Source organism: Elephas maximus, chromosome 4, assembly GCF_024166365.1.
Source record: "Elephas maximus indicus isolate mEleMax1 chromosome 4, mEleMax1 primary haplotype, whole genome shotgun sequence".
Classification (NCBI taxonomy): Eukaryota; Metazoa; Chordata; class Mammalia; order Proboscidea; family Elephantidae; genus Elephas; species Elephas maximus.
In genome coordinates, this window is record NC_064822.1 from 45343796 (window position 1) to 45360522 (window position 16727).

At 38.7% G+C, this 16727-nt stretch overlaps 1 protein-coding gene across 2 annotated transcripts in view; it reads left to right on the forward strand.

Annotated features, from left to right (window-relative positions):
- Positions 1–2125: 2125 nt before the first annotated feature.
- Positions 2126–16727, forward strand: part of UPF2 (UPF2 regulator of nonsense mediated mRNA decay) — a 138648-nt gene continuing 124046 nt past the window's right edge. For both annotated transcript variants that reach the window (XM_049885059.1, XM_049885061.1), the window contains exons 1-3: positions 2126–2200; positions 7555–7934; positions 13200–13979. In XM_049885059.1, the coding sequence (XP_049741016.1) occupies positions 7573–7934; positions 13200–13979 (1142 nt within the window). In that variant the 5' untranslated portion in view covers positions 2126–2200; positions 7555–7572. The remainder of the gene's footprint in view (positions 2201–7554; positions 7935–13199; positions 13980–16727) is intronic.

The window sequence follows — 16727 nt, forward strand, 5'->3', positions numbered from 1 at the left end:
AGGCTGATGTGATTTGAATGGGGCGAGAAGGATTTATGTATCAACAGCAGAGGCAAGTCTTCTTAAAGTATTCAGGCAAATTAAGAAAAAGGAAACTTGGAAGAGAAATGTGGGTGGCTATTTATGGCAAGCATAGTACTTTGAGAGCAATTATTTGTCTCTTTACTACTGTTTAAGGACCCTGGGAGGAGCCCTTGTGGTGCAGTGGTTAAACAGCTTGGCTACTAACTAAAAGGTCAGCAATTTGCATCCACTAGTGGCTGGGTTTTTAGCGGCTCCTTGGAAACCCTATACTGTCCTATAGTGTCGCTATGAGTTGGAAATCAACTCCAGGGCAATGGGTTGAGTTGGGTTATGAGTTTGAATGGTCGCAGCACACAACTACTACCTTTTAAATGATTGACCTATTTGGTGTTTTGGAAAAATTTTTTTTTTTTTTTTTTAATACGAGAGAGAGAGAGGCACCAATTATTCAGTTTGGTAAGGGAATTTGTGTGCTAACAACGGGAAGACAAAACAGTAAATAGAAGCAAATAAGCAAAAGCTAATTAAAGGGAACCCAGACCTGCTTGTTGATGCCTTTGAATTGTGGTGTTGGTGAAGAATATTGAATATACCACGCCAAAAGAACAAACAAATCTGTCTTGGAAGTACAACCAGAATGCTCCTTAGAATCAAGGATGGTGAGACTGCGTCTTACATATTTTGGACATGTTGTCAGGAGGGATCAGTCTCTGGAGAAAGACATCATCATGCTTGGCAAAGTACAGGGTCAGCGGAAAAGAAGACGACACTCCCAGTGGCTGCAACAATGGGCTCAAGCATAACAACGATCCTAAGGATGGCTCAGGACCCGGCAGTGTTTCGTTCTGTTGTGCATAGGGTCGCTGTGAGTCCGAATTGACTCAACGGCACCTAACAACAATAAATACCTGCCTCCAGTGTTGGAGGTGGATAGCAGCTAATGCCGTAGGCTTGGATACCTGGTAGGGCGCTGCAGGTCAAGCAATGAACAAGACCAGCTTTACACCTTTGTTCCTTTGGCTCATGACCATGTTCCTTTGGCTCATGATCATGTTGGCAGAGCCTCTCTAGCACTGTTTTGAGGCACCAACTTCAGGAATTTAAGGGGAACTAAATAGTGTGTGGATACTCTGATACCCATTTGAAAACTCGACCCGAGTTTATATTTGGAGGAAACATGGGAGCTGCCGATTTTTTTTTTTAAGGGAGATTTTGCGCAGTAATTCAAGAACATTTCATTGTAATTTTAAAATTTGCTTGCTAGTACCGGGCACTTTCTAAGCCGTATGGGAAAAGTCTTGACTCTTCACTCTGGGATATATTTATACCGAACACCTAAAACTGCTCTGGAAATTCCCCCACGGAACTTTTGTAGTCTTACTAAGGCATTCTTAAATCTAGACCCATCCCTAATCACCTTCCTTTCCAGCCATATTCTATAGCCTCCCCACTTTCCAATTTCCTAAATTTTCAACCTCCCTCAAATTAGTCCAATCAAACTTTCCCTTCTTAGACCTCTTCCTTACGTTCGCATCTAGAAACTCCTGTAACAGTCACATGGCCAACCTTGTCCTTAACGGCGCTCCGTAATTCCCCCCCCCGCCCCTTCTTACCTCCTGCTAGCTCCGCCCCACCCCATTCTCGTTCCCCTCCCTCCAGTGTCTGCGCCTGCGCACCTCCAGTTCGGGCGCTTTCCCTTTCCTAGTGACCAATCCACTTCCTGCCTCCGGTACTCAGAACACTCCTCCCCGCTGTCGGGGCCCTGGCCTGAGGTGTTAGTAGTGGCTGCCCCATTGGCTGCCTGTCTGAAAAATTCGCTCCTCCTTGAACCAGCCGTTAAGTGGCTCACACTTACATGAGCCGTTGCTCTGGAACAGCCACCGCAGAGCCAACCTGAGGGCATTGGCATGCCGAGGGATGGGGGATTCGGACTGTTTTGCAATCTGGCAATCGCTCAGACAGCCTCTTCCTTTCGGCCTCCCTCCGCCCCGCCCCCACCCGCAGCTCGGCCGCGCTGGTGAGTGGCGGGCGGGAGGGCCGTCGGGCGGAGGGAGGAGGGGGAGCTGAGGGAAGGCGGGTCCTCGGGTGCGAGATAGGTGGGGGGAGGGGAGGGGAGAGCCCGAGCGCTGGAGTTGGTGCTGGGAAACCCGGGGCTAATGTTGACAACAGGCTCGAGGTGAGTCCCGGGGAACCTCCTTCCCCTCCGCTCCAACGATCGGGAGGAAGCGGGGCTGGGGGACTCCGGCCTGGACCCCTACTCCCTGAGGGACCCAAGGGGCGACTCCGCACCCCAGCTCTCCTGGGGTGGGGAGCAGTAGAGGGACCGCTGGTCCGGCGTCGTCCTCTTCAGACCCCTCTCCCGGAGGCTCCCATCCATCCGGCTCGGGGCAGGCTTGAGGGGCGGTAGAGGAGGTGCCTGCCCCACACGCCTGGGCCGGGCCTCGGAACTGGAGGCGGGGAGCCTTCTGTGGCGGGGTGAAGGTGTTTGGGGGCGTGGAGTAGAGCGAGGGGAGGTTGGGGAAAGCTCTGGGAGAGCTGGGAGGGAAGCGAGGGCGAGGAAGTGGGGAGGGCGAGTGTGTGGGAAGATGTAGAGTAGGAAGACTAGCGGTGAGTCTTCCGTGGTGAAGGGAGTGTGGGTGAGAAGTTGGGGTTGGGGCAAGGATGGTCTGCGAAGGTCACCCGTGGGTGGCCGTAGGAAGGGAAGTTGTAGCGGGGAAGTGTGTTTGATACAGGAATGTGGAGGAAGCAGGGGTTGGTGGGAGATGTGTGTGTAGGGGAAGGGGTTTTGGTGTATGTGAGGATGGTGGACCCGGGTCATTTAGTTTATTTCCATTTGATCACAAGGCTGGTTGATTCTTTGCTTTGCCTTCATTCCAAGGCTTCAGGTACTCTCTTGTTAGTACTGTTGGACTAAGGAGATGATCATAGGCTATTCGGTGTCCAGATTGGCAAAGCAGAGCCAGCTTAAAGGCTCCAGGGGTAGTCACTGGACTGGCCGGACCATCAACTCTTAAAAATAGTAGCGCTTCAGATCAAAGTAAAACTATCACCCACCCTTTTCATTTATCATAGTTTTCAGTGGTTCATAAAAATTGCATGACACCTCAAGAAAACCATTTTTGAACTCTGGTGGAATTTGTAAAAACTTTGAATGAGTCTCTTTTTGTTCTAAGGACATTCTTCAAAGACTAAAGTTAAAAACTGGGAAATAATGCTCCTGTGTGGTTCTGCCCTTTAGTTAGAACATTTGGACTAATACGAGATTAAAAGGTAAAACACTATTCTCTCACTCTGTAGTGATTTCATACATAATCCATACGGTTCATGCAAAGGAGACTCTTTAAAAGGGAAATATCCCCTTAAACCTACCCCTCCACTCTGTTGGTACCTCTTTTACCAGTAAGATAATTTCACTGGTAACTTCAATGTATATTTAGAATACCATATAAAATATACAGCCCAAGTGCTCCACCAGGGCACATTTGGGAGCTAAGAAGGGCGTTTTAAAGCATGGTTTCCTTTTCAGAGGTGTCTGAACATAATTTTACTTAACTCGGTAAAATACCTTGTTAGAGCTATCATATTCTAATGTAAAGAGCACTGATTTTTACCTTGATTATTTTGAGATAAAATCTGTTTAACGTTCTGGTTTTTACTTGACAAACTTTTTGAAACACCTTAGATAAAGTCTTTGACTGTTTATTGAAGCATGAATTTATTATTAAAGAGTTTTAGCATTGTATTAAGTAATTAAGTTGAGCATTAAATTAAGCCTAATTTAATGTTCAGCTTAATTTTTAAAATTTTCTTAGTATACATATGTAGTGATCTGAATTATGTCATTTGTAGATTTTGTTTCCTAAATATTAAAGTCAGGTTATATAGTGGAAAAGAGCACTGGACAGTGAGTCTTGGCCCAGCCCGCACACTATTTGTGTAATCTTGGACAGATCACTCTGCTGCTGCTACCTCAGAGTAGAAATAGAGAATCAGAATGGATGAAGCCTAATGGGTTTTCTAACTCTAAAATAACTTTTCAGTGTTCTATAGGGTTGCTATGAGTGGCAATCTACTCGATGGCAGTGGGTTTGGTATTTTTTTGGTGTGAAAGAGAATCAGCATTTGTTGAGTGCTTCCTCATGCTGTCTGCTATGCTAGAAACTTTATTATATCAAGACCTCTATAAGATAAAAAAATATTTCCATTTGTTGATGAATAAATAGACTTGGGGAGCCCTGGTGGCAAAGTGGTTAAGAGCTCAGGCAGCTAACCAAAAGGTCGGCAGTTCGAATCCACCAGCTGCTCCCTGGAAGCCCTATGGGGCAGTTCTGCTCTGTCCTATAGGGTTTCTGTGTTGGAACTGACTCCATGGCACACAACAACAACAAACTTAGAGAAATTAAGGTGCTCAATTTCCATAGCTAGTTTGGGATGCAAACTTAAAGTCTGTCTGACTCCAAAGCCCATGTTAGTTTCACATGTTACATACTGCCCCTACGTGAACCTTTAGATTTTTGTCATATTTCTTGTTCACTGAAATTTAGCCAAGTATATGCTTATAATGTAGGCATGACATCATTCAAGGAAGACAGCAATATCAAGATGTAAGGGCCTTATTGAGAATCTCTTTGTGTTTTATCATGTTCTCGATTATCATGAATGCCTACTAGAGTTTATTTCATGTAGTAGGTATTTGAGATAAAAATTTATTAAGTAAATGAATACTATAGAGTCACAAAGCTTTGGGGGAGACTCTTTTGAGCTAATAAATGGTGAGTGATCCTTTATGAATTTGTCAGATTCCAAGCTAATTTCTTTTTAAAATTTAAAAAATAACTTTGATAAGATTTCATTTTATCTTCATAATAAAACATAAATTTTGATGCCATTTTTTATATTGTCTGAGAACTGTAATTACTTGTAACCCTAAAATTCACTTGTTGATGCTTCACATCAGAAAGTACAAATTCTGTATTATTATTTTAATTTTTTGCACGTAATGACGAATATCCCTAAATAAGATTGTGCTTACTTAGGTGCTATCTTGTCCTCGTGCTTTTCAGCCAGAATCTGGGAAAAGTTAAAGACATTATGTAAAAACTGCTTAACCATTAATTATTAGGGGACTCTTTCTACCCCAAGATTCATAATTCTATAATTTGTCATAGTTAGGATCTATGATCAAGCCTTCCAACTCACAATTTGGTGCCCTTAGGATTCTTAACTTTGGTTAAGAATGTGAGTTCAAATTTCAGCTCTGTCTTTAGCTGTGGAGGCCTTGGTCAAGTTACTTGGTCCAGTCTCAGCTTACTCATTTATAATATAGGGAAAATAATACCCACTTCATAAAGATTTTAGTATTAAATGAGATAATGTAAGTAAATGTCTAGCACAGTGCTGATGAGCGGTAGCTGTTAGTGTTATTTGTTAAAAGGTTTGCTGATTTTTAGGGCATGACCATATTTTTCACATTAAAGGTGGGTATTTTTTTTTTACTTAATTGAGGATGTGTAAGAATTGATAACTAAATTTTTAGATAATGTAAATGTAAATACTTTCTTGGCACATAAATAAGTTATGTATTTCCACATTTTGAAATGATTTTTTAAACAGGATTAACAGCCTATTTTTTTGTTTTTTTGTTCTGAGTTCCACCAGTGGGGTTAACTAAAGCCTTTAGGTGTCATTGTCAAAATGAATGCATAGAACATGGAAGTGGAGGAGAATAAGAGAGTAAAAGAGAAAAAGGGGAAGGAAGAGGTGGCTGAGAGAAGGTACAGAGTGTGGCATGTGCCTCCAAAAATTACTTAAAATTCTCCTACTGGCCTAGGTTGTCTTTCTCTGATAACATTTTATAACAGTGCTGAAGTAAGTTCTTTGTGTGTTTAAAAGTATTTATTATTGCACATGTTTTGTTTGCTAACCTAGTTTTGCCGCAGTGATGTAAAACCTGTATTTGAAAATACCTAAGAATACCATGTATATCTTTAGCTTTAATAAAAACTAGGAAGTTTAGGTAATCCTGTACTTCTTAAGGAGCCCTGGTGATGCAGAGGTTAAGAACTCGGCTGCTGACCAAAAGGTCAGCAGTTCAAATCCACCAGCTGCTCCTTGGAAACCCTATGAGAGAGCTCTGCCTTGTCCTATAGGGTCGCTATGAGTGGAAATCGATTTGACAGCAATGGGTTTGGTTTTTTTTTAAATACTTCTTTAACAGAAAGTGTTTTGATTTTCTTGTGTACAATTTTCAGATGATTTAGGAGTTAAAACATGAAACACTGTCCAGGAAAGAAATTACATCACAAAACTAGTTTTTCTGAGTTTAGAGAAATATATTTTTAGAAAAAAATCATGCTGGGGAAATTTTTTGTTTCTGAGGTTATTTCCAGTTAACTGTATAGAGCCATTACTACAGATAAATGCTGTCTGGTAGAACTTCCTGTGGTGGTGAAATGTTCTGTATCTGTCCTGCCCAGTGTGGTAGCTGCTAGCCAGTGTGGCATTGAGCACTTAAAATATGGATAGGGTCTGAAGAACTGAATTTTAAATTGTATTTAATTATAATTAAATTTTAAATGTGGCTATTAAATAGCCACATTTGACCAGTGCAGTGATTTTCACTCCTGGGTGATTTTGCTCCACGGGAGACATTTGGCAGTGTCTTGAGTCATTTTTGGTTTGTCAAAAGTGGGAGGTGGGATGGCCACTACTGGCATCTACTTGACAGAAGCTAGGATGCTGCTAAACATCCCAAAATGCATAGAACGGCACCCCCCAACAAAAAATTAGCCAGTCCAAAATATCATTAGTACCAAGGTTAAGAAAGCCTGGGCTAGTAGTAGCTCTTGCATTGGCAGGTGTAGAACAGAATTTATAGATTTTATAATCATTATTTTCATGAAATGATTTGGATTAATACTAATAAAGACATTAAAGGTCTAGTCTAATTTAAGAGAGTTAACAGCTTTTACATTGAAAGTTTGATAATAAGGTTAAAGCAATGAGGTGAAATTTGTGAGTCCTCTATTTTATTCAGTAGTTTATAGGACATAAGAACTCATTTATGCTCCCATTCTATAGCTTAAATACGTCTATTGAATATTGTATGAAATACTGGACCAGTGTCTCTTAACAGTTATAAAACATGGGTTAAAACTGATTGAGGATATTCTCATATATACTGAAATATTTATGATTAAATGACAGTGTTTTGGAGTTGATGATGGTTATATCTGGGTGGTGGGTACATGGAGGTTCTTTATGCTGTGCTCTCTACTTTTGTATGTGTTTGAATTTTCTGTTATAAAAAGTAAAAAAAAGATTTGCTTAGACATATGCGTAACTAGTAACGAGAGAACGTGCAATGTGACCAATTAATTTTTTATCACCGAAATAGTATCTATTTTGCATACATTTATTTCTCACAGTTGCCAAGTTACATTAATATATCCTGTTTAAAAAATACTGTCACATCATTAAATAAAAGGTCACTGCATTTACAATACTGACTTTTTTTTTTTACTTTTATAGATTGTCTTGGGTAACATAATGCCAGCTGAGCGTAAAAAGCCAGCAAATATGGAAGAAAAAGAATCTTTGCTAAACAACAAGGAAAAGGACTGCAGTGAAAGACGGCCAGTGAGCAGCAGGGAGAAACCAAAAGATGATATCAAGCTTACTGCCAAGAAGGAGGTTATTAAGGTCCCCGAAGATAAAAAGAAGAAGCTGGAAGAAGATAAAAGAAAAAAAGAAGACAAGGAACGCAAGAAAAAAGAAGAAGAAAAGGTGAAGGCAGAGGAAGAATTAAAGAAGAAAGAGGAAGAAGAAAAACAGAAACATGAAGAGGAAGAGAGAAAGAAGCAAGAAGAACAGGCAAAACGTCAGCAAGAAGAAGAAGCTGCTCAGTTGAAGTAAGAAAATGCGTTTTAATTATTGGTGTGAAGCAATAGCAAGATTGGAGTATTTTGGGAAAAAATTTGAAATAAAACTTTCTAGGTGCAGCTCCTTGAGAGTTGGAAATATTTTACTTGTTAGTTTTGGTGACTAGAGGTATACTTAAAGATATTTTAGTTATTTAAATTAAATAATCGTGTTGGTGATGCTGTTTAATAAATACTTTTTAATAAATATAACCCCATTGGCCTAGGGTAATCTAAATTTTTATAAAGAAAATTTTTTTTTCATGGTATGGTAGTACTTCATCCTTTTAAGTTGAAAATCTAGTTCTTAATAACTACTGTTTGTTGATTTCTTATGATGTGCCAGGCGTTGTACAAAGTATATCAGCATACATCCTTAAAACAGTCCTAATGAGGTAAGTTTTATGATCCTTGTTTTACAGATTAGTAAACTGAGGCTTAAAGTAGTTAAGTGTCTTGCCTAAGGTCATGGTGAACAGTGGAGCTGCTGAGATTTGAATCTAGGTTGGTCTGCTCTAAAATCTTTGTCCTTAAGCACAATTCTGTAACGCCTCCCACTGTATTTTTAACTTTGTTAATCTCTACAGTTAATATAATGAGCTAGTAAAAAAAACAAGATAGTCTTCACAAGGAGAATAACAGGATGTAGAAAAAATGACTTGTTGAATAGCATGAACTCTCCTTTTCATATCTGTAATTTAGAAAGCTGTTTGCAAACTTGAATTTTCATAGATCTCTAGAACAGCCACCTGATTTCTCACCAAAGTTCTTCATTAGTACCTCTGTTTTTAGTGAAGAGCTGGATCCTTCAGTCTGAAAGGTTATATAGTGGTTAATTTGGGAATACTCAGAACCGTTATTCCGGGGAGTTTTTTGCTTATTTTATATTTTAAATTTACAAGAATATTCAATTTCGTAATAACTTTTGCTCACTTTTTCTCCTCCTATACAAAAGAGCTTTAAAAGAAAAATCTCCAAAACCTCAACTTTTTATCATGAAAATTTCAAACATAGGCAAAAATGCACCCATCCCCTTCCTAATCTGTATTCATTATCCAGTTTCAACAATTATCCATGGAATATTTTAACCAAAAAAAGAAACAAACCATTTGCTATCAAATCGATTCCAACTTTATGGCAACCCCATGTGTTTCAGAGTAGAATTGTACATAGGATTTTCAGTGGTCTGACGTTTTGGAAGTAGACCGCCAGGCCTTTTTTCTGAGGCACCACTGGGTGAATTTGAACCACCACCCTTTCCATTAGTAGCTATGCGCTTAACCATTTGCACCACCCAGGAGTATTTTAAAGCATCATATTAGTTCATGAGTAAATATTTATTATGTATACTATCTTTAACATTATACTAAAAGTGTCTTTAATATAGGTGAAAATTGAGTTATTCAATGCATATACATAATGGGTTGTGTTTTCCTAAAATGTACTCTCACTGGTAATCCAGTGTTTGTGACTGGGAGATTTACAGGAGATACTCAAATGTCCATATTCCCAGTGACGAATACAACTTTTCCATTAACTTATAGCTTGTAGTGGAAAATCACAGAATTATAATGCAACTCAGGGATGGTTTTTTCAGAAGGATAAAAATCTACTTTTCTAGGTATTTGTTTTAGAGTTACATGTTCTGATACCTCAGAAACCTCAAAGTCAAATTGTTTAGCCCCCACCCTCCCACCCCCACTCAAGTTATTATTTTTTAAAAAAATTTTTATTGTGCTTTAAGTGAAAGTTTACAAATCGTCAGTCTCTCATACAAAAGTTTATATACACCTTGCTGTATACTCCTAGTTGCTCTCCCTTTAATGAGACAGCACACTCCTTCTCTCCACTCTATTTTCGTGTCCACTCAGCCAGCTTCTGACCCCCTCTGCCCTCTCATCTCCCGTCTAGACAGGAGCTGCCCACATAGTCTAATATGTCTACTTGATCCAAGGAGCTCACTTCTCACCAGTATCATTTTCTATCCTATAGCCCAGTCCAATCCCTGTCAAAAGAGTTGGCTTTGGGAATGGTTCCTGTCTTGGGTTAACAGAAGGTCTGGGGACCATGACCTCCGGGGACCGTCTAGTCTCAGACCATTAAGTCTGGTCTTTTTATGAGAATTTGAGGTCTGCATCCCACTGTTCTCCTGCTCCCTCAAGGGTTCTCTTTTCTCAAGGGTTCCCTTTCGTGTTCCCTGTCAGGGCAGTCATGGGTTGTAGCTGGGCACCACCTAGTTCTTCTGGTCTCAGGCTGATGTAGTCTCTGATTTATGTGGCCCTTCCTGTCTCTTGGAAACCCTGGTGGCGTAGTGATTAAGTGCTATGGTTGCAAACCAAAGGGTCAGCAGTTTGAATCCTCCAGGTGCTCCTTGGAAACTCTTTGGGGCAGTTCTACTCTGTCCTATAGGGTCACTATGAGTCGGAATCGACTTGATGGCACTGGGTTTGGTTTGGTTTTGGTTCTGTCTCTTGGGCTCATGATTACCTTGCGTCTTTGGTTTTCTTCATTTTCCTTTCCTCCAGATGGGTTGAGACCAATTGATGCATCTTAGATGGCCGCTTGCTAGCATTTAAGACTCCAGACGCCACTCTCCAAAGTGGGATGCAGAATGTTTTCTTAATAGATTTTATTATGCCAGTTGACCTAGATGTCCCTTGAAACCATGGTCCCCAAACCCCCACCCCTGCTATGCTGGCCTTTGAAGTGTTCAGTTTATTCAGGAAGCTTCTTTGCTTTTGGTTTAGTCCAGTTTTGCTGACCTCTCCTGTATTGTGTGTTGTCTCTCCTTTCATCTGCAATAGTTCTTTTCCACTACTTAATTAGTGAACACACCTCTGCCTCTCTCCCTCTCTCCCCCACCTCGTAACCATCAAAGAATATTTTCTTCTCTGTTTAAACTATTTTTCGAGTTCTTCTAGTAGTAGTCTCATATGATATTTGTCCCTTTGCAATTGCCTCATTTCACTCAGCATAATGCCTTCCAGATTCCTCCATGTTATGAAATGTTTCAAGGATTCATCATTGTTCTTTATCGATGTGTAGTATTCCACTGTGTGAATATACCATAATTTATCTGTTCATCCGTTGATGGGCTCCTTGGTTGCTTTCGTCTTTTTGCTATTGTAAACACTGCTGCAGTGATCATGGGTGTGCATATATCTCCGCATAAAGGCTCTTACTTCTCTAAGATATATTCGAAGGAGTAGGATTGCTGGATCATATGGTAGTTCTATTTCTAGCTTTTTAAGGAAGCACCAAATTGATTTCCACAGTGGTTGTACCATTTTACATTCCCACCAGCAGTGTCTAAGTGTTCAGTCTCTCGACAACCTCTCCGACATTTATTATTTTGTGTTTTTTGATTAATGCCAGCCTTGTTTGAGTGAGATGGAATCTCATTTTAGTTTTGATCTGCATTTCTCTAATGGCTAATGATTGTGAGCATTTCCTCACGTATCTGTTAGCTACCTGAATGTCTTCTTTAGTGAAGTGTCTATTCATATCCTTTCCCCATTTTTTAATTGGGTTATTTGTCATTTTGTAGTTGAGTTTTTACAGTATCATGTAGATTTTAGAGATCAGGTGCTGATTGGAAATGTCATAGCTAAAAACTTTTTCCTAGTCTTTAGGTAATCTTTTTACTCTTTTGGTGAACTCTTTGGATGAGTATCGGTGTTTGATTTTTAGGAGCTCCCAGTTATCTAGTTTCTTGTGTTTGTGCATCGTTAGTAATTTGTTGTGTACTGTTTATGCCATGTATTAGGGCTCCTAGCATTGTCCCTGTTTTTTCTTCTATGACCTTTATTGTTTTAGATTTTATATTTAGGTCTTTGATCCATTTTGAGTTAGTTTTTGTGCATGTGTGAGGTATAGGTCTTGTTTCATTTTTTTTGCAGATGAATATCCAACTATGCCAGCACCATTTGTTAAAGAGACTGTCTTTTCTGCATTTAACTGACTTTGGGCCTTTGCCAAATATCAGCTGCTCATATGTTAATGGATTTGTATCTGGGCTGTCAATTCTGTTCCACTGGTCTATGTATCTGTTGTTGTACCAGTACCAGGCTGTTTGGACTACTGTGGCGGTATAATAGGTTCTAAAATCAGGTAAAGTGAGGCCTCCCACTTTGTTCTTCTTTTTCAGTGATGCTTTACTTATCTGGGGCCTCTTTCCCTTCCTTATAAAGTTGGTGATTTGTTTCTCCATCTCATTAAAAAATGTCATTGGAATTTGGATTGGAATTGCAATTTTTTTTTTTTTTTTATCTATAGATGGCTTTTGGTAGAATAGACATTTTTACAATCAACTCGACGGCACTGGGTTTGGTTTTGGTTTTTTTGGTATGTCTTCCTATCCATGAGCAAGGAATGTTTTTTCACTTATGTAGGTCTGTTTTGGTTTCTTTCAGTAGTGTCTTGTAGATTTTTTTTGTATAGGTCTTTTACATCTCTGGTAAGATTTATTCCTAAGTACTTTATCTTCTTAGGGGCTACTGTAAATGGTATTGATTTGGTGATTTCCTCTTCGATGTTCTTTTTGTTGGTGTCCTGCTCAGGTTATTTTACTACATCTGTAATTTAAATTTTTTTTCATCTTTTTAGAGGAAATATAGGTAGATTTATTTTTAACTATTCTTTTCAGGATAAACTAGGTTTATTAGCTTCTTATTAAAGGACTTTAATGTGATAGTTCTCTTCTGGTTTCTTTCCAAATTTTCTAAATCGTGTTTGAATTTTAAGACCCCAAACCTAGCTAGGTACTTACCAAAAGCTTGGCTTAATGCCAAGAATAGAAAAATCAAACCTAACATTTCAAAATGTTTTTAATATATTCTTTTATAATGCATATTTTTTAATTAAAGCAGTGTTTTGTGGGCTTTTTTTTTCTCTGTTTGCCTAGTGCTTTGTCTGTTTTATATCCTCAGGCATATTATTTTGTATTTTTTATATTAAGTATCATGTATTTTATCCATTTAGCTTGCTAATTGGCAGAATTATTTTTAATTTTAATGTAGTTATTCAAAATTCTCTGCTCTACCCCATTTTGTATTATCAATATACTGGACTCGCGTTATCTTAAGTCATTAATGAAATGTCTTTGAAATTAGTCAAGTGCCTTTTGCATCTTTTATTCTTGGGTTTTGATGCTTATGTAATTACTTTTTCATTGGCTTTCACTCTTACGGGGTTTGTCAGTGAGGCTTCAGAGTATGCAAGGTATTTTATTTACTTGTTTGTTTGTCTTTTATATAGAGAGAAAGAGGAATCCCTTCAGCTTCATCAGGAAGCTTGGGAACGACACCAGTTAAGGAAGGAACTTCGTAGCAAAAACCAAAATGCTCCAGACAACCGACCAGAGGAAAATTTCTTTAGTCGTCTAGACTCAAGTTTGAAGAAGAATACTGCTTTTGTCAAGAAACTAAAAACTATTACGGAACAACAGAGAGACTCCTTGTCCCATGATTTTAATGGTTTAAATTTAAGCAAATACATTGCAGAAGCTGTAGCTTCTATTGTGGAGGCAAAGCTAAAAATATCCGATGTGAATTGTGCTGTGCACTTATGTTCTCTCTTTCACCAGCGTTACGCAGACTTTGCCCCATCACTTCTTCAGGTTTGGAAAAAACATTTTGAAGCAAGGAAAGAGGAGAAAACACCTAACATTACCAAGTTAAGAACTGATTTGCGTTTCATTGCAGAATTGACGATAGTTGGAATTTTCACTGACAAGGAAGGTCTTTCCTTAATCTATGAACAGCTAAAAAATATTATTAATGCTGATCGAGAATCCCATACTCATGTTTCTGTGGTGATTAGTTTTTGTCGACACTGTGGAGATGATATTGCTGGACTCGTACCAAGGAAAGTAAAGGGTGCTGCAGAGAAGTTTAATTTGAGTTTTCCTCCTAGTGAGATAATTAGTCCAGAGAAACAACAGCCTTTCCAGAATCTTTTAAAAGAATACTTTACGTCTTTGACCAAACACCTGAAAAGGGACCACAGGGAGCTACAGAACACTGAGAGACAAAACAGGTGATTTTCAAATGTTTCTCAGAATTGAGAATTTATTTTGGAGCTCATGCTTAAAAAATTTTAAAGTCTTCATGCCACTGAAAGAACTTATGGAAAAGGGCTCGTTGCAGGTGATTTCTTAACATTCCAGGAAAATTTCTAAGTTTAATTTTCTAAGTACTCATGTTTAAATGTGAGTCTACAATAGAATTTGTTTCTGATTTTAAAGGAAACCTGGCAAGTATATGGTGACTTTACTTTGTGGATGTGTTTTCTTCCTGTGATTTTAAAAACTCCTTAATACTGAGTAGTAAATTTTCTTTTTCTGTCACTTTAACATACCTACTATTATTTTTCTGTGTGTCTTGATGTTCCTTCTATAACAGGTTTGCTTTCATTGTTTTGTATTTCAATTTATTGATGTCACTGTCGAAACTTGCTCTTCTTAAGAAACTGAATCATTCTTAGTATTTCTGATCAGAATTTTGCAAAATTGTGCACAAAATTAGTTGTGAAAAATTTTCTTAAATGCAACTATGTAAAGTGCATTTACAGGATTCTTTTTCCTGGGGGCATCAACTTTAAAATTCTAAAGGAATAATGTACTGTACCTGTGGTAACTAGTGAAGATACCTGATTTAGGGGTCAACTTTGATTAATATATTGTAGACTACCGTGTAACATCTGTACCTCGGAAGAATCAACGAGATAGAAGTTGATGTAGTGTGTGAGCATTAGGTCAACTTTTATGGAGGGTGAATTTGGAGGAGGGCTAAAGAGGTGCAGAAAGGACGAACAGCAGTAGTATTTGGCTGGGTACTTTGCAACTGTTGAAGTTTGCGTGGTTTAGGATCTGAAATTGCTATTGTTCAGGAATTGGTACGGGGAAGTATCCTTTTTTTTTTCCATTTAGTGCACTGGGGGAGCTCTGGTTTAAGTGGTTCCCACTGAAAGGTGATTGACTTAACTAGAAGAGAATAATAGTGTGTGCAAGTCATACAGTTAGGATAGAGTCAGGATAGGTGGAGAGACTATATGGCTAAACTCTGGTGGCTGAAGGTTACTTAGAGGTGAGAATTTAAGATAACAATGGTGTTCATCAATGATTCTTTAAAGAAAAAGAAAAAGAGAAACGAGTGTCATCCTCTTTTGTGCTGTTGAAGAGCAAGGATTGTTTTAAACTTCGAAGGCACAGCCTCAATGTATTTATATAGTGAATAATGGATTTAATGGATTAAAAAGGAATATGGTGGTCTTCTAATAATTCTCACGTATTTAAGGTTTCTTAATTATAATTTGGAGCCCTCGTGGTATAGTGGTTAAGAGTTCGGCTGCTAACCAAAAGGTCAGCAGTTTGAATCCACCAGCCGCTCCCTGGAAACCAATGGGGCAGTTCTACCCTGTCCTGTCGGGTTGCTGTGAGTTGGAATCAACTCGATAGCAAAGGGTTTTTTAAATTATGATTTACATACTGCTTTGCTGTTTTCATGGTACATTTCCCATATACATTCTACTCTAGTACATCACAGCCGATATTACAAGTATGCATAGAATGGTTTTTATTGGCTACTTCAGGAGTTTTGTGTTTTTCTTTTCTTTCTGTTTTTTGCTTTTGGCTGGCATCATAGAACCTTAGAGATTACGGGGATTCTACAGTGATTTAATTCCAATGCAGGAATCTATTTTACAGATTATCTGACAGATGAAATTCTTCCTCTAAATATACCTACAAAGGAGCTTGGGGCCTTTGAGCCATTCCAGTGATGGACACACCTTTTTGCTAGGAATTCTTCGTAATCCGACTGAAATTTAACTCCTCATAAAGTAGTTCCCTTTGATGTAGTTCATTTTTCTGGTACAGTGTATAATAAAGCTACTCAAAGTAGGGGAGGGGGTCCATGAATTGTTTACCTGCTCATAGTGAAGTACAGAGATTGCTGTTAAGAATTTAGGCATTTTTATAGCAATTTTACATTTCCATGATGTGTTACTGTATTTTACAAAAATGGCTTCAACAATTTGGGGAAAAATTTGTCCTTTACCGCAGATAGTTTGTGAAAAACTGACATAGAATGAGTCTCTCTTTTATTACCATAATAATCCTCAGATATTTGTAGACTGCCAAGATGTTTCCCTTTCATCTTCTCCAGGCTACATACCTCTAGTTCCTTTGGTTTTGCTCCGTGGTTTCCACACACTTCGCTGTCTTTTGGGCTTTTGTTTCAGATGCATTCTTTTCTACCTATGACCTTAAAATATATTAGGTTTTATAGCTGTCTTGTTATTCTTTTGACTTTTTGTTAGGCTTAAACACATCTAAAATCCTAATTTTTCAGATGAACTGCCGCCATGTAGACTTGTTTACCTCTTTTTTAAACTTACTTGAATGCTTTTGCATATTTTAGCCTAATGATAATTTTGAAGAGTGATTAAAAAATGCCTAAATTCTTCTAGTGTCTTTTCACAAGGCTATAAAATACCCAAGCCCTGGTAGCACAGCGGTTAAGAGCTCAATTGCTAACCAAAAGATTGGCAGTTCGAATCCATCAGCCACTCCTTGGAAACCCTTTGTGCAGTTCTACTCTGTCCTATAGGGCCATGCTAAGTGAGAATCAACTTGACGGCAACAGTTGTGGGTTTTTTTAACCAAAATAATTTTAAGTGAAAGTGAAACCAAAAGAAAATTTAATTCTGAAGCAAATTTTCATGAAAATTTGACAGAGTGCTTAAAAAGATGAAAAGTAAAACCTAGTAGTTTTTCTTGGGTCA